Source organism: Engystomops pustulosus, chromosome 2, assembly GCF_040894005.1.
Source record: "Engystomops pustulosus chromosome 2, aEngPut4.maternal, whole genome shotgun sequence".
Classification (NCBI taxonomy): domain Eukaryota; kingdom Metazoa; phylum Chordata; class Amphibia; order Anura; family Leptodactylidae; genus Engystomops; species Engystomops pustulosus.
In genome coordinates this window covers 169,077,601-169,102,098 of record NC_092412.1, presented here as the reverse complement: position 1 = coordinate 169,102,098, position 24,498 = coordinate 169,077,601, and the positions used below count along the sequence as shown (strand labels likewise).

General features: G+C 43.4%; 1 protein-coding gene across 2 annotated transcripts in view; it reads right to left on the bottom strand.

Moving 5' to 3' along the window:
- Window positions 1-24,498, bottom strand: part of CACNA1S (calcium voltage-gated channel subunit alpha1 S) — an 817,957-nt gene that overhangs the window by 9,047 nt on the left and 784,412 nt on the right. For both annotated transcript variants that reach the window (XM_072137243.1, XM_072137244.1), the window contains 2 exons: window positions 16,219-16,421; window positions 16,030-16,116 (listed from right to left, as the gene is read on the bottom strand). In XM_072137243.1, coding sequence (XP_071993344.1) covers window positions 16,044-16,116; window positions 16,219-16,421 — 276 coding nt within the window. In that variant the 3' untranslated portion in view covers window positions 16,030-16,043. The remainder of the gene's footprint in view (window positions 1-16,029; window positions 16,117-16,218; window positions 16,422-24,498) is intronic.

Sequence of the window (24,498 nt, the reverse complement as noted above, 5' to 3'; positions counted from 1 at the left end):
GTTGGGAGGCGGAACTCTATGTTTGTGCATCTTGCATGCAGTTCTGTGTTGAATATGGAGAAAGGACTACCACTTTGTATAATCAGGGTGAATGGTACCCCCATCATTGGACTCCTGGACTCAGGGAGTCTGTTAACACTCGTGACAGCCTGTATATCTCATGAGTTGTTCCCTGGGAAGACTTTGGGGGTCATTTGTATACCAAGGTCTACCCAGTGGCCCAGGTCACCTTAAAGAGAGACAGGGGCGGGAGAGGTCGGGACTGTCCTTTGTTTTGGGATCTTTGGGATAAGGAGGTACAGCAGAGACTCCCAGAGAGAAAGGACAGCCCCTTGAGCACATACCCTGAGGTAGTGGTAATTAATGGGGTTCCTCAGGAGCTAGGGGCAGACAAGATTTCCTCATTTTGCCATGAATGAAAACTTGTTGTACCGAGTGACCAAAATCCGTGAGAACATGGTGGAATGTTTGGTCATTGTTTGTACTGTATTCTCTCTGCTGCTGTTACGTTGGGAATTTCCCCACTGTGGGAATAATAAATGATTATCTTAGTTTATGTAAATTTCTGTTGATGCAACTTCTTTTGGGACCCTTAAGAGCAAGTAATGAACACTTTGCATATCTTTATTATTACTACTGTGCTATTGTGTATTCCTGTTAAATCTCCATTATTCAATAAAATGAAAGTTTAAAAAATAACCTGCGATAACAACCAGCAGGAAAACACAGGCTAAAATTGACTAAATGGTTGTGGACATAAAAAAAAATAGTAGTTCTAGACTAGTTCTTCTTTCTGTCATGGTTGCTCATGCAACCCATGTCCTGTGTCGCAGGCACACCCGTGTACCTCCCTATGCTCCCTTATCTCCAAGGCAGGCTGTCCGTGCTTCAGTGTTGTCTCCACTGATTGGGTCTGGTCATTGTTTCCTTTTATAAGGTAGGAAAAAGCTTGTTCCTCATGCACTGTGATTGTTTGGTGTATTCCCGTTGTGACCCCGGTTCCAATCCTGACAAACCATTACTCTCAGTCAGCAATACAAGAATTTCTTAATTCTAGCATCCTTCCTACTCGACCAAATGGACTTAGGTAAACTGTGCAAAAACATTATCCAGAAATAGATTAGACAAATCTATTGGACCTGAGGGACTTGTTAAAGAATATTACAAAAAATACTCCCGTATATTAATACCATACCTCACTATTTAATTACATAACAAACACAGGCAACAGCCCTCAGGAAATGATACAAGCGACTATCATAATCTTCCCCAAACCGGGTAAATCCTCGAACTTGCTTGCCGCCAAAGCAGTAGCTTTGGTCCTGACTGTTTCTCTACAGATGCCATTTTGGTCTAAACGGATACCATCTTGTCTTAGCCAGGGGTCATGCTGACCACTGTCCAGCCATGTCATGATTTTAACTTCATTTTGTGTGAACAGTTTAAAAATTATTTTGTCCTTGCTATTGTTTATGTTATCTTTTCTGTAGCTTCACTGTTTAAAGGCCATGTTGTGACTTATACAAAGCTAATGTCACGGGTGTCCCTGCAATCCATGTCTCGGATCGCAGGCACACCCATTGCCCTCTCTGTGGCTCCCCAGGCCCGCACTCACCTCTCCACGCTCCTGCTCCCGTCCTGGCTAGGCCACGCGCGCATCCCCACAACCTAGGGCATCTGTCTTCAAGTGGAAGCTCTTAACAAGGAGAGACTATCCTGCTACGTGTGTCCACGTCCAACTTAATCCATCCTCCTGGGTGTTCCATGGCTGCAACTCCATGCTCTGGTCCTTAACTGGAAGATGGGGGGGGGTATCCTGCTTTGGGTACCAGAATGCCAGTCACGCTGCATGGTGACACCTCTACCTGTCCTGACTTCCTCTGTGTCTCCCAAGTCCTTGGAGGGTCTACCTGCATGCTATACCGGGACTTTGCTGATGTTTATTTCCTAAAAAGCAGGCAGAGACTTTGCCACCACATCATCCCAATGATTGCCCTCCATGTCCGAGTATGTTAAAGAGAACTTTCAGAGGCTTCATATGCAAATCCTCCTCTCCGACTGGCGCAGATTTCTTTTTCATGACAAAAAGGATGGCTCCCTTCATCCTTGTATTGATTGTCACGGGCTGAACAAGATCATGCTACCCCCTGCCGTTGATAACTGAGCTTTTTGACCATCTGTGCGGCTCCAAGGTTTTTTACAAGCTGGACCTTTGTGGGGCCTACAACCTCTTCCAGATCCTTAACCGCTTACCGACATGTGACGTAGTACTACGTCACATGTCGGGTCCCGGTACAAGGAGAGGGCTCGTGGGCCGAGCCCTCTCCATAGCCGGTAAGTCTTTGCTGTATATTGCAGCAAAGGCTTACCGGTAACACCCGCGATTGGTGCCGCCAGCGATCGCGGGTGTTTTACCACTGATCGCCGCCGGCAAAGGTGACGGCGGCATCAAAAAGACGGCGGCACGCAACTTCCAATGTGTGATCTGATTTGGTATGGTATTTGTTTTCCATTTTCCTTTTGTCATTTTTTCCTACAGGATTAATCTGTGCATTTACTTAAACCCTATTGTCTTATGCATGTATACTTGGGGCTATGCTATATGACAAACTTATTACCTACCCATATACATAGAAAGAATTATTCATTGTACCACACATGGCTTTTAACCCATTGTAGTTCATCTACTGTGTGTCTTGATTATTTGTATGTTACTAATAAAGATGGTAATTTTTACATTTACTCATTGTGAGTGTTACATCACTTTTTGGTCAAATTATTAGTGTTTTGTATTGGGACCCGAGTGTGGCCGACTTAATTGTCCACATATATCGGGTCTAATAAATTCTGTTGGTGTCCTTTATTTAGGATGTTCGGAGGCTTATAACTTTAGGTGAAATTTTTCAGATTTTCACGAAAATCATCAAAACCTACTTTTGGAGGGTCAATTTAGTTAGAAGTGACTTTATAAGGCCCACATGACAGAAAACCCCCACAAATGAAACCATTTTAGAAACTACACCCCTCAAAATATTCAAAACAACCTTTGGGAATTTTGTTAACCCTATGAGCGTTTCATAAGGGTGAAAGATAAATGAAAGTGAAATTAGAGAAATGTAATTTTATCTTACTATAGATTCATTGAACACTAAAATTTGCACCTTCACAATGGGTTAAAAAGGAAAATGCATTTTACAATGTTGAGGGCAATTCCTCTTGAGTATGCCAATACCCATTTGGTTACTGTACCCTGCTGTACAGGCACAGGGGGGCACTTGGAATGGAAAGAGCGTTGTCTCGTTTTTGAAGGGCAAATATGACTGAAAAAGTTTTCATGTGTCAGGATGCATTTGGAGAGCCATAATGGTACCAAAACAGAGGAAAGCCCCAACAAGAGACACCATTTTGGAAAGTACACCCCTTGGAGAGTTTAGCTATGTGTAATTTGTGTATTTTCCCCAACAGGTGTTTGATTCAATTAGGCCCCAAAAGGGAAAAAAGGAGAAAAATTTTCTCAAAAAAGTGACTTTTACCCCAAATGTTTGTAAGCCACAAGGGGTAAAAGATGAAACAACCCCATAAATGTGTAAAACTATTTTTCTTAAGCACAGAACTGCACCACTTTTGCATATAAAGTGTTGTATGGGTACACAGTAGGGCTAAGAAGGGAAAGAGGGGCTTTGGCCTTTTAGAAGCCAGATTTGACAATCATCCTTTACATGTGTCAGGATGCATTTAGAGAGCCCTAGTGGTACCAAAACAGAGGGGAATCCCAACAAGTGTCACCATTTTGGAAAGTGTACCCTTTGGAGAATTTAGCAAGGTGTAATATGTGTATTTTCCCCTACAAGTGTTTGCTTCAATTAGGTCCCTAAAAGGAAAAAGATGAACATTTTCCCAAAAAAGTCACTTTTACGGCTAATTTTTGTATCCCATAAGGCATTAAAGATGAAACAACCCCAGGAAATGTATACTAGCATTTCTCCCGAGTATAAAATTGCCCCACACATGCAAATAAAATGTTGTATGGGTACGCAGTGAAGCTCAGAAGGGAAAGAGGGGAGTTGGCCTTTTAGAAGCCAAATTTGACAGACATCCTTTACATGTGTCAGGATGCATTTAGAGAGCCGTAGCGGTACCAAAACAAAGCGGAACCCCAACAAGTATCACCATTTTGGAAAGCACACCCCTTAGAGAATTTAGCAAGGTGTAATATGTGTATTTGTCCGTAAAGGTGTTTGATTTAATTAGGACTTAAATAGGAAAAAGGTGAACATTTTCTTATAAAGGTCATTTGACTCCTAATTTTATATAGCCACAAGGGATAAAAAAAATGTAATAACCCCCAAAATGTGTAAACCTATTTCTCTCAAGTGTAGAAGTACCCCACATGTGTATATAAAATGTTGTATGGGCGCACAGTAAAAGGAAAGGGGAATGTTTGCCTTATAGAAGCCAAATTTGACAGAAATGTTTGACATGCATTTGGAGAACCCTAGTGGTATAAAACAGAGAAGAATCCGAAAAGTGTCCCTAATCTTTGAATGCACACCCCTTAGAGAATTTTGCAATGTGCAATATATGTATTTGCCCCTACAGGTGAATGATCCAATTAGGCCATAATCATTAAAAAGGTGAAAATTTTCCTATAAATGTCACTTTACCCCTAATTTATGTAAGCCACAAGGGATAATATATTAAATAACCCCAAAAAAGGTGTAAAACTATTTCTCCCGAGTGTAGAAGTACCCCACATGTGCATATAAAATACTTTATGGGCGCACAGTAGAGGAAAAGAGGGATGTTTGTCTTTTAGAGGCCAAATTTGCAAGAAATCCTTCACATGTGTCAGGATACATTTGGAGAGCCGTAATGGTACCATTCCCCTTGGGGAATATAGCATGGTGTAATATGTGGTGTAGTGTAATACATGTGGTGAAATGAGCATTTGGAACATACAGGTTTCCAAATACGATGTGCAATGGAGTCCAAGATGGAAATTGCAATTATTTCTGGAAAGGTCAGTGCCCCTTATGAGGGGGGTATAGGGAGCAACGGGACATAATAGTTGTTACATTTATTCATTTTATCGAAATTAATTCACAACAGGTTGGGCGTGAATTGTGAATGTGTTGCGTACAAGGAGGTACAATATATCAAGAGACCAACTAAACTTTTGTCACTCTGACTCTGGAGTTGTCGCAGGTATCTTAGTAGTATGTAGTGTCCATCCTAACTCCTCTTTTGGAACAGACTCTTTATTGAGTCCTACCTTTAGAAGCAGCAGAATTCACCAGGAAAATGCTGTCCTGGCAAAACACAGGAACATCTAAACCAGAGGTACTGGGGCCCCGGTCCTTCTTGTCCCAATATTAGTTTCCTAATATCTTCCTCTTGAAAACGGAGAAATGATACGGCAGGACATGCACATTGGAACAGCTCGTAAGAGTTGTACAGCGTAATCTGTACAATGTACATGGCCAGAACTTTTGTACCATATCTTCGCTTTAGTAGGGAAATTATCGCCAAGTGTTGCTCTTATTCACCCTAGCGATGCCCAACGACGAATATTGCTGCTTTTGGCTGGACCAAATCGACCAGCCAATAGCAGCAAACATGGACAGAGGGGGGCAACAAAACCCCTCTGGACCGCAAGGCAAAATTGGTGGCTGTCAGGAACAGCCGCCACCCTGCCCAGATCACCGTGTCTACAGACATGGTGACCGGTATTAATGACGTCATAAGTAAATTCGCTGCTATTGGCTCGTCTGAATTGATGAGCCAATAGCAGAAATCATAAACTGGGGGGTGTGGGGGCGACGTAACCCTTCTGGTCCATGGGGCAGGATGGATGGCTGTCAGGAATAGCCGCCATCTTGCCCTGATCACTGTGTCTGACCGGTGTTGGAAAGTCACTACCCGCCGCACCGTTCTATAACAACGCTCGTTGGGAATAGGCTATACAATCTTTATTTATTTTTTAAGCAATTTAGACAAATAAGGGCTTATTTTTTGCGAGACGAGATGCACTGTAAAAAAAACCCTTTATTTTAGTGGGTTTTTAGCTTATTGAAGCAATTTTATTAACTTTTTACATGTGGAGGAAAATAAAATCATCAATTCTTGTTTTGGATTTTTAGCATTTTTTTTTTTGGGGGGGGGGGTGTTCACTGTAGCATAACAATAATATATTATCTTTATTCTACGGATCACTACGATTACGGTGATACCTCATTTATATAGTTTTATTTATATTTGTCCAATTTTATTGAAGGAAAACTAGAATTTTTTGGTTTACCGAGCTGGTTGTAAGCTTATTTTTTCCGTGACAAGTTGCTCTTTTTATTGGTATCATTTTGGTGCTTGTAACTTTTTCGGAACACTTTTTAGAACATTTTTTGTAAAGCAATTTGATAAAAAGTTTCAGTTTTTGGCAAGTTTTTGGGTTTATTTTTTTACCACGTTCACCGAGCGGGTCCAATTGTGATTAGGATTTATTGTACAGATTGTTACGGACACAGCGATACCAAATAAGTGGGTTTTTTTGTGATTTTGTGTTTTTTATACTTTATTACTTGTGTAATGGGAAATGTGGTGTTTGGGGGGACTTACTTTCTTTTATTATTTATTTTTATTGTAAAAAACCTTTATTTTTACTTTTTTTTTACAATTACTGCCATCTAAGCTTGAACAAGTGATCTTCTGATCACTTGTTCAAGCTTTTTTACAGGTTACAGAGTGCAATACAATACAGATGTATTGCACTGTGTAATGTAAGACACTGAGCATGCTGCGCATGCCCAGTGTCTTACAGCCGGGTCCTGTCAGAAGGCAGGGACCCGGCTTCCGGAGGAAGATCTCGCAGCCCGGGGCTCTGGCAGTCCCGGGGCTGCGATCGGAGCAGCGGATCCCCCCGGTAAGCGCCGCGGGGGGGTCCGATTCAGCTTAAATGAACTTTAAATGCCTCTAACACGCCGCGGTCAGCGCGACCACGGCGTGTTAGGGGTTAACACCCGCGATCGGAGAAATCTCCGACCGCTGGTGTTAGAGGCGGGTGTCAGCTATAATATATAGCCGACACCCGCAGCTTCTGGCGCCGGCTCCGTTCAGGAGCCGGCGCCAGAAGCTTGATGTAATAGTACTGCATTTTGCGGGAACGCACCTCCCGCAATGCAGTACTATTACGTCAAATGTCGGGAAGGGGTTAACTTCGTAGAATTAATGAGGGGGATGGTGGACAGAATATCTGGAGACCAATGGGGAACATATCACAGATAATTATCTCTTCTGGGAAGCAGCAAAAACAGCAGCATAATTAAAATACAAGCTAGACTCCAGTATAAAAAGACTAGTGAGACATTACATCAATGCCACCAGACCTACATGACTGACCCCATACCTGGAGAGGTGGTTGCAGGCCAAAAAAGAAAGTGAATTGTGGGCAGAGAGAAAAGCAGTTCATACACTCCCAACAAGAAGTGTAATTGCTTAGATTCGGTAATAAATCCAAAAAATTATTAGCCAACTTAGCTAAGGGGAAAATACCAAAAAGACATACATGTAGTATAAAACGACAGGACGGCACCCTATCCATAAACCCTAATGAGATTTATGTTCTATAAGGCTCATATTTCGAAAAATTATATGAGGATGCTCCCTATGACCCCTCACAGGGGACTCTCTTTATTACCAAGGTGAGTCTACCAAGGATCTAGGAGGAACAGCTGGAGAGCCTAAATGCCCCGGTAACAGCTGAAGAGATTCAACAAATAATACGAAGTCTGCCGCGAGGGGAAAACGCCCGATCCTGACGGGTATCTGGGAGAATTCTATAGAGTAATGACACAACAACTAGCCCCATTACTGTCCAACCTTTTTAACCCCTTAACGCCGCAGCCCTTTCTCGCTTTTGCATTTTCATTTTTCAAGATTTTGATGACGTTTACAATGTTCTCATGTGTAGGACTGTGTGACCTTTTGATCACTCTTTATAGAATTTAAAATTTTTTTTAAATGGCAAAAAAAGTGCCATTTTCGACTTTGGGCGCGATTTTCTGTAACGGGGTTAAACGCAGTGAAAAACCGTTACCATATTTTGATAGATCTGGCATTTTCAGACGCGGTGATACCTAATGTGTTTATGATTTTTACTCTTTATTTATATCAGTTCTAGGGAAAGGGGTTGATTTGAGTTTTTAGGTTTTTTTATTATATATTTTTTTAAAACTTTTTTTATTTAAATTTTTTCTATTTTTCAGACTCCCTAGGGTACATTAACCCTAGGTTGTCTGTAGGATCCTATCATATACTGCCATACTACTGTATGGCAGTATATGGGGATTTTACTCCTTCGTAAGACCCGAGGCTACCATGACGACGGATCGCCACAGATGACGTCACAGGGAGCGTCACAGGGAGCGTCAGAACCTTGGCCGGCGGCGATCAGCGGGAAAACACTGCAGCAAAGACTTACCGACTATGGAGAGGGCTCAGCCCGTGAGCCCTCTCCATGCACCCGCACCTGGCATGTGACGTAAGGGGTTAATGGTATATTGCAAGGTCAGACACTCCCTGATGGGACCAATAAAGCCCATATAATATTAATACCAAAGGGAGGGAGGGACCCAGAAGATCCGGGATCATATAGACCCATATCCTTGATAAATCAAGACAATAAGATATTCTCCAAAATAATGGCAAATCGCCTAGCGGCCATACTTCCCTCTCTAATTCGGAATAATCAGGTTGGATTTGTCAAACATAGAGTGGCAGGAACCAACGTTGGGAGACTTCTTTTAGCCCTGGGGGTGACGGAAGGAATACAAGGAGAGGTAGGCAGTCCTGCTCTGGTCACCTTTGACATGGAGAAAGCTTTTGACAAACTGCGTTGGGGTAGTTAGAGCAGTTACTGGATGCAATGGGCTCACAGGGAGCCTTCACAACATATATCAGGGCAATTTACGCAAACCCAGAGCCCAGAATTAACACACCAGGATTTCTCTCACAATCTTTTAGGTTACAAAAAGGGACGAGACAAAAAAGTCCACTCTCGCCACTACTTTTTGATCTGGCACTGGAACCTCTGTCTCGCCTGCAGTAATCAGGAGAAGTATACAAAGGTATAAAAATAGGGGAAAGATCCCTTTATTCTGGTCTATTCACTGATGCCTTATTATTTATGGGCAAAGTAGGGGGAGAACTGGGAAAGGTTCTACAAGATTCTGTCTTATTTTCAGTGTTTAGACTAAATACCGAAAAATGTGCTGTACTGTTCTTAGGTAAAGGCCCCCCAATAGCTGAATCGACAACCTGACTACAAAATATACCAATAGCGAGACACTCCATCACATCACATTTAGGCGTAAAAATTAGTTGAACACAGGAGTCCATCTACAGACTCAATTATCCTCCCCTGTTTACAAAAATTGTCACCGAACTACAGAAGTGGCACGATCTCCCCTTTCCTTGTTAGGATGCAACCACTTGAGTGTATCTAAATTGTTATGTCCCTTATAGACGCTCCCGGTACTTTTAAAGCATGCAGACATACGTAGGTTAAATTAGGCTTTTGTGAAATTTCTGTGGCAACAGAAGAGACTGCGCATAAAGTGCACAAAATTGATGGCAAGTAAGGATGAGGGGGATTTGGGCTATCCTAATATAAGACTAAATAGTTTAGCATGTTTAGCTAGACATATATTTGACTGGGCACACGGTTCGAGTGCTTATTCAGACTATCCAACAGAACTGGCATTTTGTCACCAGCAAACCTGACAACACTATTACATGCCCCCTTCTCAGTGGTCCCCAAAAAAATAAAAGGTTCGGTTATTTGTAGAGACAGCATGGCGTACTTCAACAAATAAGTGAGAAATACGAACTAGGTAATGCACAATTTGTTCAATATGCACAGATACGGGATGTAATAATGGTAAAGCTGAGGGACGTTAGTAAAGAAGTAACAAATAACTTATTTGACAATTTGATTTTCGGAGATACTATATGTCCCAAGATCACTTATCTATATCGTAGATTAAGAAATGAGAGTACTAAAAAGGAGGTGCAGAAGATGTATGATACATGGTCGTCAGATGCAAAACAGTGAGAGAACCAGAATGTGTTGAAAAACAAAATTAACAGGATGCAAGTGAAAAAGCACCAAGGGTTTTTGCTGTTGCAATTTTCTGAGATATATATATATACAGGCAGTCCCCGGGTTACATACAAGATAGGGTCTGGAGGTTTGGAGGAAGTTGAATTTGTATGTAAGTCGGAACTGTATATTTTATCATTGTAATCCCAGCCAGAACTTATTTGGTCTCTGTGACAATTGGATTTTAAAAATGTTGGGTTGTCATAAGAACCAGGATTATCAATAAAGCTTCATTACATACTCTTTTGATAACTGTTATAGCTGTTTATTGTGGCCTAGGACTAAAGTACAATAAATTACCAATATCCAGTGGTCCGTTTGTAACTAGGGGTCGTATGTAAGTCGAGTGTTCTTAAGCAGGGGACCGCCTGTGTATATGTATATATATATATATATATATATATATATATATATATATATATATATATATATATATATATATATATATATATATATACACACATATATACACACACACACACATCAGGAAACTCTGCTACCCAGGCTGTTGCAAGTACTTAAGGAATCAAAGTCACATCCTTCCACCTTCGATGTGAGAAGAGATAGTGGCCCTGGTTCCAAAACCGGCAGGGACCCACGGAACCTGGACTCATATCGTCCGATCTCAATGCTATCGGTGTACATTAAAATACTGTCCAAAGCAAACCGCCTACTTGGCGTCATTACCTCCATCAATCACGCAGACCAATCTGGGTTTATGTCAGTAAGATCCACGTCAATTAATATTAGAAGATTATACTTAAATATACAGGTTGAGGGGGGTGGCAGAACTGGCAGGGCGGTTCTCTCACTCAACGCTGCCAAAGCTTTTGACTGGGAATTTTTATGGGCAGTGCTGCGGAAACAAGATTTCGGACCCCATTATATTGAGTTGGTTAAGCTGGTCTACACCACTCCGAAGGCGAGATTAAAATTTAATGGAGTGGCCAGACTTAGGTCTACACCAGACTTGCAGGGCTTTAGGGGAGGTGAAAGGGAGGAAGGGGTCTCTCTGTATGCTGACAGTCTTCTAAAATAACGGGGAGATACGGATGGGTCTCTAGCTGGTGCCATGAACATTATTAGAACTTTCGGGCGGGACTCAGGATTCAATATTAATTGGGACAAGTCAGTTTTACTTCCCTTGGATCCAATTCCGGGAGCTCCCCAAATCTTGGCATCCAAGATTAAATATCTGGGAGTGGTAGTAACTAGTCAGCCGAAGGATTACATAAAAGATCATATAGAACCCTTACTCTCTCGCACTTCAACCAGAATTGAGACATGGTGCAAACTCCCCATGTGCCCAGTAGGAAGAGGGAATTTGACTTAAATGGTTCTGATGCCGCAGCTCCTGTTTATCCTGCATAAATCCCTGGTATGGGTAGGATAGTCTTATTTCCACAAACTGATTTGGAAAGGCCAGCAGGCACATATCAGTCTCGATACACTCCAGAGAAGCAAAATGGAGGGGGGCCTGGCGATTCCTAATCCTTAGCTACATTTTCTAGCCTCCCAAGTCCAGCAATTTGTGGGCTGGGGTAAGAGAAAGGAGGTCAACGCAGCAGGTAATCTGATTAAAGCATGGACGGGGTTACCTACTCCTGCACATGCTCTGGAAGCCAAGTTTGGAGGGGGACTATATAGTAGAAACCTACATTAATACTTATGGGCAAAGTATGGAACAAGGTGAAGGATATTCTGGGTACCGCTAAACTCCATACAGCCCTTTGTGGAGAATCCCGGCACTCCCAGAGATTTTTCCGTCCGGCTGGAGGGTTTCTTGAATTGGGAGGAAAAATGGGATCCTCACCATTGGGGACATATGCACCGAGGGTGTATGTAAAACATTTGATGATCTCAGCTCCCACACATCAGCTCCCCTGTTCCTAGTTCTTCCAGTATTTGTAGCTTTGGCATGCCTACGATACCCAGAATAGATTAACACCGATTACGTTAGGGCCCTGTTGTGCTCTGAATAGGGCACTGCTGTCCAATACAAAGACTGATATCCTTCAATAGTACTATTGAATAAAGCACTGTTGCCAGTTAAATCTCAGGCTAAGGCGCCCTACAGGAGCGGTACGGTGCAGCACACGTGCGCCATGCATGCCTATGGAGAGGGGCAGGGGTGAGCAGTGCTCACCTCCTCTCCCCGCGCACTGCCGTGTGCCCGCCTTGCTACGGTGCGGCGGGCAGCAGCAGTGTGCATGTAGCCTAAGTGGGAAAGAGACATCAGACCTATTCTAGATGAGCAGTGGTCTGATTGTTTGGATTTGGTACTGACTCTGTCACCGAGTCCTACAGGATGTCACACCTTCTCATCTACATAGGGCTTACAGGTCACCACAACTATTATTTAAAATAGGGATCCGTGGGGACTCCTATCCTAGGTGCGGGATTGAAGAGGCAGGAATTCTGCACATGATGTGGATATGTGGGGAACTAGAAAGGCTGTGGAAGGAAGTGTAGGAATTTCTGGGTAGAATATTCTTAGTTACTATACCAACAACACCCCTCACTTGTTTGTTAGGTATCCTAGATATAAATAATGTGTTGACCTCCAACATTATAGGGATTCAACGGTCCCTATATCAGGTCAGAAAGCTAATTGCTGCTCATTGGATCAAGCCACGGCTCCATCTATAATATATAGATAAATTCTATAACCAAATTTGAGAAAATCTATCAGTAAGTGGAGAACTAGAATAGAATACCTTAGGGCATATATGCCCTGCCCTCCGGAGCTGACTCTGGAGAGGGAAGGGGGGGGGGGACTGTTCTTTGTTCTTGGTCATTGCAATCTGCTTGAAAACATAAACCCAATACTGCAAAATATTTGTTGTATGGTTTTATTGCAACTGATCGATGTTGTAGAATACACTGTATAACACCTGTACACCTTTTCACATGTAACATGTTCCATTGTCCGAGTAGTAAAGCATGACCATCTTTGTCTGCATGTTCCAAAAATCAAATAAAAATGTATCTGATTCAAAATTCTGGTATCAGTGCAACTCTAGAAGGGGGTTTAAATTTTCCAAACGTGAGAGGATAATTTAGTCAGCCTGTTTAGGCATATATTAGTGTGTGAAGAGGCGCCATTGAATCAGTCTAACTGAGACTTAGAAATAGATCTAGCTGCTCCATGGGATTTGAGAGCTTTGGTGCACACTAGATGATCTAGAATGCCAAAAGAGGTGAAATACGCCATCCTGTTAAGGAATATTATAATCATGTGGAAACTTTTTAGGAAAATTTATGGGCTACCGTTATTGTTATCCAAGCATTTGCTGTTGACGGACCATCCATAGTCGCCCTGGTAGGGTCATAGGAGAATACCTTTGGAATAGGGGGGGACAGGGAACCAGTGAATGGAGAGTCACATGAGTGGTTTAAAGCTTCTGAAATAAACAAAAAATATAATTTGACATTGAGACTGCAATTTGAGCTGTACCAAGCGCTATCCTTTTGCATAGAAAGGTTGTTAGATATAAGATAAGAACTCTCTGCTCAGGCTTTTGAAGATCTACTCAATATTACCCCGGGTCATTAAATGATATACTTCCTATATAACATTATGCAACAACAGCTGTGGGGAAGGGCAAAATCTGGTTTATTTAATAGATTGGAGGAAAAGAAGCAGCTTTCTGATCAGTCAATGGCTATCCTACAAGAATGTTATTATTAATGAAAAACTTACTTTAAATTAAAGCACCAGGCAATCTATGGATAACAGTCAGCTTTAAGTGCGGGGAAGCTCTCCCAGATTTGTGGCATGGGATTTGGACGTGTTTGCATACTCAAAGCTTTTTGGGGGGAGGTGGTTGGCTATCTAAATAGGCAATGGCACACAAATATTATAGGGCATCCTCAGGAATGCTTGTTTCATGACATTGGCAAACATAATGACGAGTTCGAGGAAGATATAGAACAAAAAAGAAAGGAAACAGAGGACAGAGTTCCACAACAACGGAGGCTCCCACATGTAGTGCTACACGTGGCCAAAAGATATATCCTTTCTCAATGGCTGCAACTCCTATCTCCCACAATCTCAGAGTTCATAGAGCAGTTGAAACATCTCTTCAATCGAGAAAGGATAGTGCGCGACATAAAGAAAGTGGGGAAAATACCTTTTTTCAAAAATGGAAGACCTTTATAGTAAATCCTTTCAGTAGATAGAAAACTATAGGCTTTATGACTCATGGATGGGGGGGAGACTTTTTTGTTGAAGTTTGTTGAGGGACATATAGTTATTGTACTAATTTCAAGGCACCGATACTGTTACAAGATGTTCATGTGCGCGTATTGAGAATTGACCGCTGGGGTGGGCCGGTGACCAACTGCATCCCAGAGAGCTATTAGGGATGAAGGATTGCCGCGGTCTTCAACAGCATCCTCATCCACTGCACTACTGGGTTTATGCCATGGTGATCTCCCACAGTGGAGTTTGGCACATATATTTTGATGAGTGAAAGAAGGGGATGGGAGCAGATTTTACTCTTCAAAATGATCTAGTTAAGAGTAATTCTTGCTGAAATAGATATTTATGTATCTATATGCTATATAATGATTTTGGGAAGCTTGACTAGTCAAACTTGGAAACTTCAGCAGGAGCACTAAATTGACCAGCAGCAGCATTCACTCACTAAAAAGTACAGCAGCAGCCTCCACTCAATACTGGCTGTAGTAGCTCTGTGTTATGTGCAGGATGAAGGAGCTGCGAGGAGGCCAGCGTTGGGACTGAAGTCTTATATGGATGCTGTACATCACTACAATAAGATTAGATTATCATATGGATGCATAAGGGAGGGCAGTGCTGGCAGCCTGTATACAGGAAGCAAGTACAGCTCAGCACAGTATGGAGGGAGGGATTAGCCCCATCAGCTGTTTGAGAGCTGCAGCCTGGGAATTTTCCCGGTGAACTCTGTGAGCAGTCCACAACCCTCTGACCTTTTGACCTTCGTAGTAAATGAAGGAAAATACCCATGGCTTAGAGCATATTAGCATCCGGGAAGCCAGGGTCGATCTTACTGATTCTGGCAGTGGTTAGTTATGCTCAGTGGAGTATGTACATTTTTGACATTCTATTTTCCAGACCAAAACCATTTCAGGTTCAGATTTGTCAGTGAGCCTTACTCATTCTACCAGCCTGGACAGGTGTTCACTTAACATGAGCAGATAGTAATTTTTAGTACAGGCGAGAGATAAGGGTTTTACTAGGGACCTCTTAAAGAAGTGGAAGAATGGGAAAAGAGTTGTCTATCGGCTCTTCTCCCAAAAACGCATGGCACAATGGAGCTGGAGGTAGGTGGAAGGATTAAGATAGATCAAAGGTCAAACAGTTGACCGACAGTCCCACTAGGCAATGGGGAGAGTTCAGGGAGGGATGGATTATTAGGGGGGGGGGGGATCTGTCAAAGCCAATGTTGTAATCATTGCAGTGTACTGTTGTGCATAACAAGAGAAGTTGGCACAACAGGGAAGATTACCCTCTAGTTCTCTCATCACCCCCAAATAGAAGGTGCTCCGGGAAAAAAATGTCAGAATATCCAGGGAAAATGAGACAGTGTGAAATTAGGAAGCCCAACTCCATCTCCCAGGAACAAAAGCACAAATGTGGCTACCCTAGCACTTTTATCCCCCCAAATAAAGGGGCCACATAGCTATACAATCTTTGGAAAAAAGATAAATAAACTGAATACATATAACATTTTTGGTAGCAGGATCATGTTGATAAAGTGCATAGAGGCAGGAATTTTTAATGCACACAAATAAGACTTTTACCACGCAACTGCACAAAGTTTTACATCACCATATGAAAATTCAAAGGTCAATAATTTAGATTAATAATTTAGATTAGATCAAAACCTTACCTCTTTTCTGATACTTATGGAATCCCACTGCTTTCTTTCACCTGTGCTTTAATAGTGTTTAGAGGAATTAAGTTGTGTTCATGTTCACTGTAAAATAAGACTTAGTGTAAACATATGTGTTCAGCATAAAATAACTATGTAAGATGGGTATGGTGTAAGGTACAAGTAAAAATAAGAAATTATTCTTGCCTTGGTATTTTACTATTATTTGTGTTGCGGTTTAGCCGTGGTGGTGGGAAGAATACAGGATCTGGCAGGAATACAGGAGAATCTGGGTGCTCACTACCAGCTTCAGAAAAGCGTAGGGGTCGCTGGCTGGTGACGGTTGTGTGCATGGGGCTGACTGGTTCAGTGTGAAATAAGTCTTCCTGCCCAAACAGTCCACCTGTCCTCTGAAATAAAGAAGATGCCAAAAATGATATTTAAAGGTATTAGAATTGCAGTCTGAACCTAGATAGATTAAAATGCATTTGATCATGATATAGAATACTAAAATTGCAGATTTATATGAAAATAAAGATCTCTAAAACTTTCACACTGCATTTTTTCCTTTTGTTGGTAGAGCTTGGTCATTAATATTATATAATTCAATTTAAAAGGGAAGCATGACAGGAAACAATGGTGGCAACAAATAACTCATAAGGGCATTTATCTGTTATTTATCCTTGAAAGACTTGGTAACTGTTATCCTTAAGAAATCATCCCTAGGCTGCATTTTCATGAACATATGCCTGCACGGCTAAGTTCGGCACCTTGGAGGGGAGGAGGGGGTGACTCCTCCCCTCTCCATAGAAATGCATTGCGCACAGGTCGTACTACGGGGATAGATAGGCCGTGTCCTATCTTTTCCCCGTGCACGGAGTGGTACGGTGCCAGACATGCGGCTCTGTGCGGCCTTTGCATCCCCAATACCGTAGTGTGAATGTAGCCTTATTTGGAGTAAAGATGGTCCTGGCAAGAAGCCAATGCCAGTAGCTAATCCATGCCCAATTATCCCCAAAATCTTGTATTCCTGTAAAAGATGTTGTGAATATTTTCATTGGCTTCTAAAAAAGCGGTAATTATGTGTGTTCTCTACTATACAGGACTTTTTAAGGTACTTGAAACCTGAGCTGGTCTCTCAAAAAATAGGTTTTGGTATTTACATTTTCCAGAGAGAAAATCGCTCTTAGGTTTAAAAAAAATATTTAAAAATTGTCAAAATAAAGAAAACAGGGTAAATGCAACAAATTACCCAAATGTTTCCACTAACCTGAAGTACAAAGAGTATTCTTGAGGAATGCATGGTTGTTACCTTGCACCCTGACAAAATCCTCTGTGTAGTCCCAGGGGTTGGGCTTTGGTTTGGATGAATTTCAAAAAACATATGACTTGTCTGTGCTGCAGACTGCTCAGCTCTTGGCCCCCACCTATGACAAATTATGGAGGTGGCGGAAACATGGTGGGTAGGTGGAAGCAGCAGCAGGAGGCCACAGAGTAGCACAATGACAGAGTGTGGAGGTGGCAGCAACCTGGTAGGCCACAGAGTAGCACAATGACAGAGTGCGGAGGTGGCGGCAGCAGCATGAGGTCAGAGAGTGGCACGATGACAAAGTTTGAAATGAATTTGAAGTTTGAAACGAATTCAAAGTTTGTAAAGAATTTGAAGTTGAAATTTTCAAATAAATTTGAATTTGCATGCCACATGCATGCTTCATTACAATTTTCCTGAAAATATCATGTCTTTGCCAAAAAAGAACTGCAAAGGTCGCAGCAGCAGCATGAGTCATGACAATTCTTTAGCTGGCAGCAACATGGGAGGCCACAGAGTGGCACAATCACAGTGTGTGGAGGCGGCAGCAACATGGAAGGCCAAAGAGTGGCACAATGGCAGAGTAGAGCTGGAAGCAACATGGTGAGCCATAGAGTGGCACAATGACAGAGTGTGGAGGTGGCAGCTACATGGCTTCTCTGTCTGCTCCATGTCCTGCTGCTGCTACTATGGCGGCTACCCTCCTTACTAGGCAGGTGAATGAAGATGTTCATGAAGGACTCCAGACTTAAGCTGCTGCTGATGAAGCTGCTGCTTCTACCCCCCCATCTCCCCACAGCAGCTGTGGCAGTAGTACGTGAGCGATCACTGCCAGGAATCCCCCGGTCAGACCTTACAGAGGATGGACAATAGCGCACATAGACAGCGCATTTCTCTATAGTACGCCAGTTGTTCCTCCCTCTCAGCAGCTGGAAAAAAGTCACCCATTTTTAATCGGTAGCGAGGGTCCAAGAGAGTGGAGAGCCAAAACTCATCCCTATGCCAGACGTTGACTATTCGGCTGACACTAGTTAGGTAAAGCAGCATGCTGCGGGCCATCTGCGCAAGTGACTCTGAGGGACTACCAGCCTCCATCTCCACTGTATACTGCCACGGTGCTTCTGGAAAAAACCACTGATTTCACTCTGCTTGTGCTCCAATGTCCTCCTCCTCCAGTTTAGCCTCCACCAGGCTCATGTGGCCATGAGATGTAGTCGCCACTTCTCCAGTGCCCTGGCCAGACAGATTTTGCAGGACATGAAGCAGTGGAATGATGTTATTCATCCCACAGGGCTGGCGACTGACAAATAACGTGGCCTCTTCAAAGGGCCTGAGCAAACAGCAGGTGTCACTCATGAGCTACCAGTGGCTGACATCAAAGTTACACAGGGGAGTACTCCACTCCGCTTGCATCATCAAAAAATCATTAATGGCTTTTCTTTGTTCATACAGGAGTTCTAACATATCAAGGCTGGAATTCCAACAGGTGAAAACATCACCAGACTATGTTGGTGGAGGCCGTTCTGCCACTGTAACTTGAGGAGGATGTGCTTGGCTTTGTACGAATTTATAAAGCGCATGTACAGTTTCCTGGCCATTTTTCGAATGTCTTGCAGATGGGTGGAAAACTTGAGGAACCTGTTGACAACCAGAACTGAACACGTGCGCCATGCAGGGCGCATGGACCATCCCTCCTCGATGCAGCATGGACACCATGTTCCTCCCATTGTCTGTCACCATGGTTCCGATTTTCAGTTGTTGCGGAGAAAGCCATAGATTGATTTCTTCTTCCATGATGCGGAGCAGTTCCTCCCGTGTGCGACTTCGTTCATCCAGACATGTGGTATGATGGAGCAGCATTGTGGAGGCTGAGGTGGTGGTGGAGAAGGAGGAGGAGGTGGACATTGGCGTAGGAGCAACAATTTGACAACGTGGAGGAGAAAGCGGCGTCTCCTGTTCAAGTTTTTGGTTTGGCTGGGCGGGAAGCACATTCACCCCGTGGGCTACAAAGGACATGTACTGGCCCTGACCATAGTTACCCAGAAGTCTGCACTCCCGCACACCTTGGAAGAAACCGATAAGCTCAAGGACTGGCCCACCTTCTGTTCTATATACTTGTCTGGCACTGCCTTTTTGTAAAAGAAATTTCGGCTTGGAACTCTCCACCTCCATTCGGCACAAGCCATTAGTTCTCTGAAGGGTGCAGAGTCCACGACTTGGAAAGGGACGGACTGCAGTACGAACAACTTGGACAGGAGCACAGTCAGCTTCTGCACCTTATGATGGCTGGACGCATACAGTTGTCTCTTTGTAATTGCCTCTTTTAACGACTGCTGGTGCCATGCGTAGCAAGGAATAGGAGCATCTGGACCTGGAAATGATGTCACAGACAAACAGCTCCCTTCGGCAGAGGTGCTGGAGCCTTGACTGGCTGAAATGGAATGTGTTCCACTAGGTGCTGCTGCGGTAGAGTGGACCTCCACATCTGTTCCACGTTTCTCCCAGGCCATTGGATGGTGATGCTACATGTGTTGACGCAGGGCCGTGGTGCCAATGTTGGCTCCCTGGCCATGCTTCACTTTCTGCTTGCAGATTCTACATATACGCACACTCTGGTGTCTTAACAAAAAACTGCCACACCGCCGAGGTGGCGATTTTACTGTCAACACTCTGCACTGAGTGACTGCTAACGCCGCTGCCTCACTGAGCACCTGTTCCACTGCTTACTTGGACCTGCGAAGCAAGGTTTGTACCCTGCGGCCATTTGGCTCCTGTCCTTGCACTGCTGCCACACTGCTGACTCACGGCCACAGTAGTGACTTGCTGCCTGATGTGCAAGCTGACACCCTCTTCTCCCGACAATGATGATGAATCCCTTGCTTTACCCGGCTTCCAAGTGCGATCAGCTACATCATCATCGATCTGTGTTTCCCTGTCACTGCTATTCTTCTCAACAGTCTCAGTATGCACAGCCCGACTACTTGCAAGTGCAACATAACTCCCCGTACCACTCTCCACATCTCTACTTTCCTGTCTACTGCACAAAGCAGCGGATGTCTGCCCCACCTCTTCACTACCAAGCAGATGCTGACAGTTCTCTGGCTGAAGGAAATTAACAGGACAGAGGCTGGTTGAAGACAGGTGAGCGCCGCTGACCTGCTCCAGGGCCATGCCAACTAAGGGTTGTATCTGACGAATCCACTGACTCTTGGCTGTGGTTGTCAGATGTCATTTGGGAGGAAGTGGATGACCTAGTCAACCAAACGACGACCATTGGGTTGTTTATCAACACACTGCGGCTGGATGACACTGGCAGTTCTGGCCTCACAGAGCCACCCCTGCTGCGACATCCCCTTACTGTGCTGCGACCTGTGCCTGCTCCACCTGCCACCTCTCTTTCTGACATATTGGTTAATCAACTTTGTTGATTTAACACAGATCTACTTTATCTAACTAAAAAAACTTGAAATTTGGGATATACAGAAGCACAAAAAAGTGACACCCTTGAATAGAAGCAGAAATTACTACAGAAAAGTACAGTACAGTACACTAGAAGCAGCTGGACGCTACAGACAACACATGCAATGTGAAGTGCCGAGATTGAAAATGGCTACCTGTTTTTATAGGGCTGTGACATCACATATGCCTGCCGGTCGCTTATTGGCTTACAAGTCTGTACATGTGTTCCTTTCTCCTTCCAAGAGTTCTCTGCCCCATGTAACACGTTGTGCTCTCAGCCATTTTGGTAATAAAGGAGGGGAAAAAAACTTCCAAATTCCACTTCGTTTGAATCGATTTGCCAATCTCTTTTAATCATGAATGACACTGTATATATCAGTATATATCTTTGGGTTCTTTGGGTTAGGGTTAGTGGGCACATTTAGGTTCCCTTTGGTTAGGTTCTGCATTTGAACTCCGTTTAGGAACACAATTCATTCACAATACAGAGGAGTTTCTCCTGATCACATGTGCACAAAGCAAAACACGAAGTGTACATTCCCGATTGCAAGCATTTCACCATATAGGAAGATGTGATCGGGAGATACTCCTCCCAACTGTGCTCAAAGTGTGTTCCTAAATGTAATTCAAACGCATAGTATGAACGCAGCCTGAAACAGTTTTTTAATTTAATGCTAGCAGTTGATCATTTGTTTTTTTAATTTTAAACTAAAAAAAGAAATAGTATTTTAACCCAACCTTTAAATAAATGTTGAATAGTCATGTTGAGTTGCGCCATTAATTAATGAATATCTGCCATTAGATATCTTTATGCATGTACAGTACAGACCAAAAGTTTGTACTCACTGGGGCAGATTTACTTACCCGGTCTTGTCGCGATCCCGCAGTGCGTGGACAACATCCGTGGACAAGGATTCGTGTCTGCCGCAATTCACTAAGATCGTGTGCCCGAGTTCCTGCAGGTGTCGCTGCTGCACCGAGGTCCGCCGGAGTTCACCTTCTTCTTCCTGGTGCATGCGAGTGTTTGATCTTGCGACATAATTCGTTTTTTAAATTCTGCGGTTTTTCTGGATCCATCAGGTTGTCCAACGGCCACGGCCCCAGTTTTGTGTTGCGTCCATGCCGACACGGATGCGCCAAAAACCAGGGGCAATTCAGGGGAAATCGGAAATATTCGGGAAACCCGACGAAAGTGCGGCGTTCGGATCCTTAGTAAATAAGCCCCATTTTCTCATTCAAAGAGTTTTCTTTGTTTTCATGACTATAAAAATTGTAGATTCACACTGAAGGCCTCAAAACTATGAATTAACACATGTGGAATTATATACTTAATAAAAAAGTATGAAACAACTCAAAATATGTCTTATATTCTAGGTTCATTAAAGTAGTAATCTTTTGCATGATTCCTGCTTTGCACACTCTTGCCATTCTCTTGATGAACTTCAAGAGGTAGTCACCAGAAAAGGTATTCACATCAGAGGTGTGCCCATTCTGGTTTAATAAGTGGGATTTCTATCCTTATAAATGGGGTGGGGACCACCAGTTGTGTTGTACAGAAGTCAGCTGGATACACAGCTGATAGTCCTACTGAATAGACTGTTAAAATTTGTATTATGGCTAGAAAAAAGCAGCTAGGTAAAAAAAAACAAGCGGCCATCATGACCAGCCTCAGAAATTGCAGGTTAACAGTAGCTCAGATTAGAGACCAGGCGAATGCCACACAGAGTTCTAGCAGCAGACACATCTCTACAAAAACTGTTTAGAGGAGACTGCATGCAGCAGATCTTCATGGTAAAATAGCTGCTAGGAAACCACTGTTAAAAACATGCAACAAGAAGAAGAGACTTGTTTGAGCTAAAGAACACAAGGAATAGACATTGGACCAGTGGAAATCTGTGCTATGGTCTTATGAGTTCAAATTTGAGATCTTTGGTTCCAACCACTGTGCCTTTGTGCGAAGCGGAAAAGATGAACGAATAGGCACCGTGAAATATGGAGTGGGGGTTCTTTTCTGGTGACACCGTTTTTTTTTTTTTAAAGATTTTATTTTCATTTTTCAAAATTATAACAATGCACAAAAGGCAACAACATCCGCCTCGGGGCAGTAAAAGGCACAATCATAAAATTAGGGTTAGCATTACAAAGAAATCAATATTGCAGAAATACATCTGTCAGTGATACAATAACCAAACCATATACTGCCTCACAGGAGGCATCCCCCTCCCCAAGGCGGAGAACACTCATTCACTCTCCCATTCATACCTCACACACACACAGCTATCCCTCCTCCTCTCCTGAAGCAGTCTGAGCAGTCACCCACACATCGCAGATCAAGGAAAAACGGTCCGGAGCACCTCTAGTTGCGTAAGTGAGTTTGTACATTGGGAGTTCCGCATTGATCAGCGATATCCATTTGGCCAACGTGGGGAGCTTAGGAGGCTTCCATTTTAGCAGGATAACCTTCCTACCATAAAACATTAGTAGTCGGAACAGAACCCTCTCAAATTTTGCTTGGAGGACATCTCCTACTAGGCCCAGGAGACACACCCGAGGGGAGCAAACACCTGGGAGACCCAGACACTCATTGATGTAAGAATGAATGCACCTCCAATAATCCTGAATGGACAGGAAGGGGTTGTACCACAAGGGAGTAATTGGAGACCAGGAGACCAAGCCCTAGAGTTGTCCCCCCGATAATCCACTACTCTGTTCCATACTGTCACAGTTGCTACCATGTTCGATGTATAGTAAGCCCAATGAACCTTTCCTCCCCTGTAAACAAAGTTGGTCAGGGCCTCGTATGAGCCCACAAGTGCCGCCTCTAGGACTACAGCTGGGTTGTTGGAGTCTGCCTTTATCCACCACATTGCATATGTCAATTGTACTGCCTGGTAATAGTTGTACAAATGGGGTAAAGCTAACCCTCCTCTGTCCGTCGGGGCCCTCAGGGTTTCCCTTGCAATTCTCGGTGGGCTAGTCCCCCACAGAAATGGGGTCAGGAGCTTGTCAATGGCTAGGAAATGGGACTTGGGTAGCAGTGCCGGAGCAGCACGATACAGGTAAAGGAGCTTGGGCAGAAGGACCATCTTGAAAATATTAACTCTACCCACGAGAGACAGGGGGAGATTTTCCCATGCCTTAAGCTTTGCAGTCACATATTGCATAGTAGGAGTCACATTTAGGGATGTAAATTTGGAAACATCTTTGTGAATGACTATCCCCAAGTCAGTGAAATGGTCAACCACCATGAGATTGGAAGACAGAGAGATCAGATCAGGGTTAAAATCATCCACCATGAGGAGGGCAGATTTGTGCCAGTTGACCCTTAGCCCTGAAAAGCGCCCAAATTCATTCACCACTGCCAGCAATGCACCAAGCGAGGGAGCCGGGTAAACTAGACCCGGGATAACTATTCAGTGATGCCAGCAATATTCCACCCCTCGATTGCTGTGCTACTATTAATCTTAAATCCAGCCATAATACTCATAACAGATGCTTACAGAGTACGGGATAGCTCTCAACATCCATTCCCACCTACAACGCTTCAACCACACTACATTCTTCCCGGCACACATATCACACGCTCGTCTCACACAAGCCATACATACAATTTGTAACCAAGAAATCCCCTCACCCCCACCCTGCCGGGCCTAAATCCCTTGAACTAGTAATAAATTTGGTCATACTGGAACTTAACAGGCGGTGTACCTATCTACACC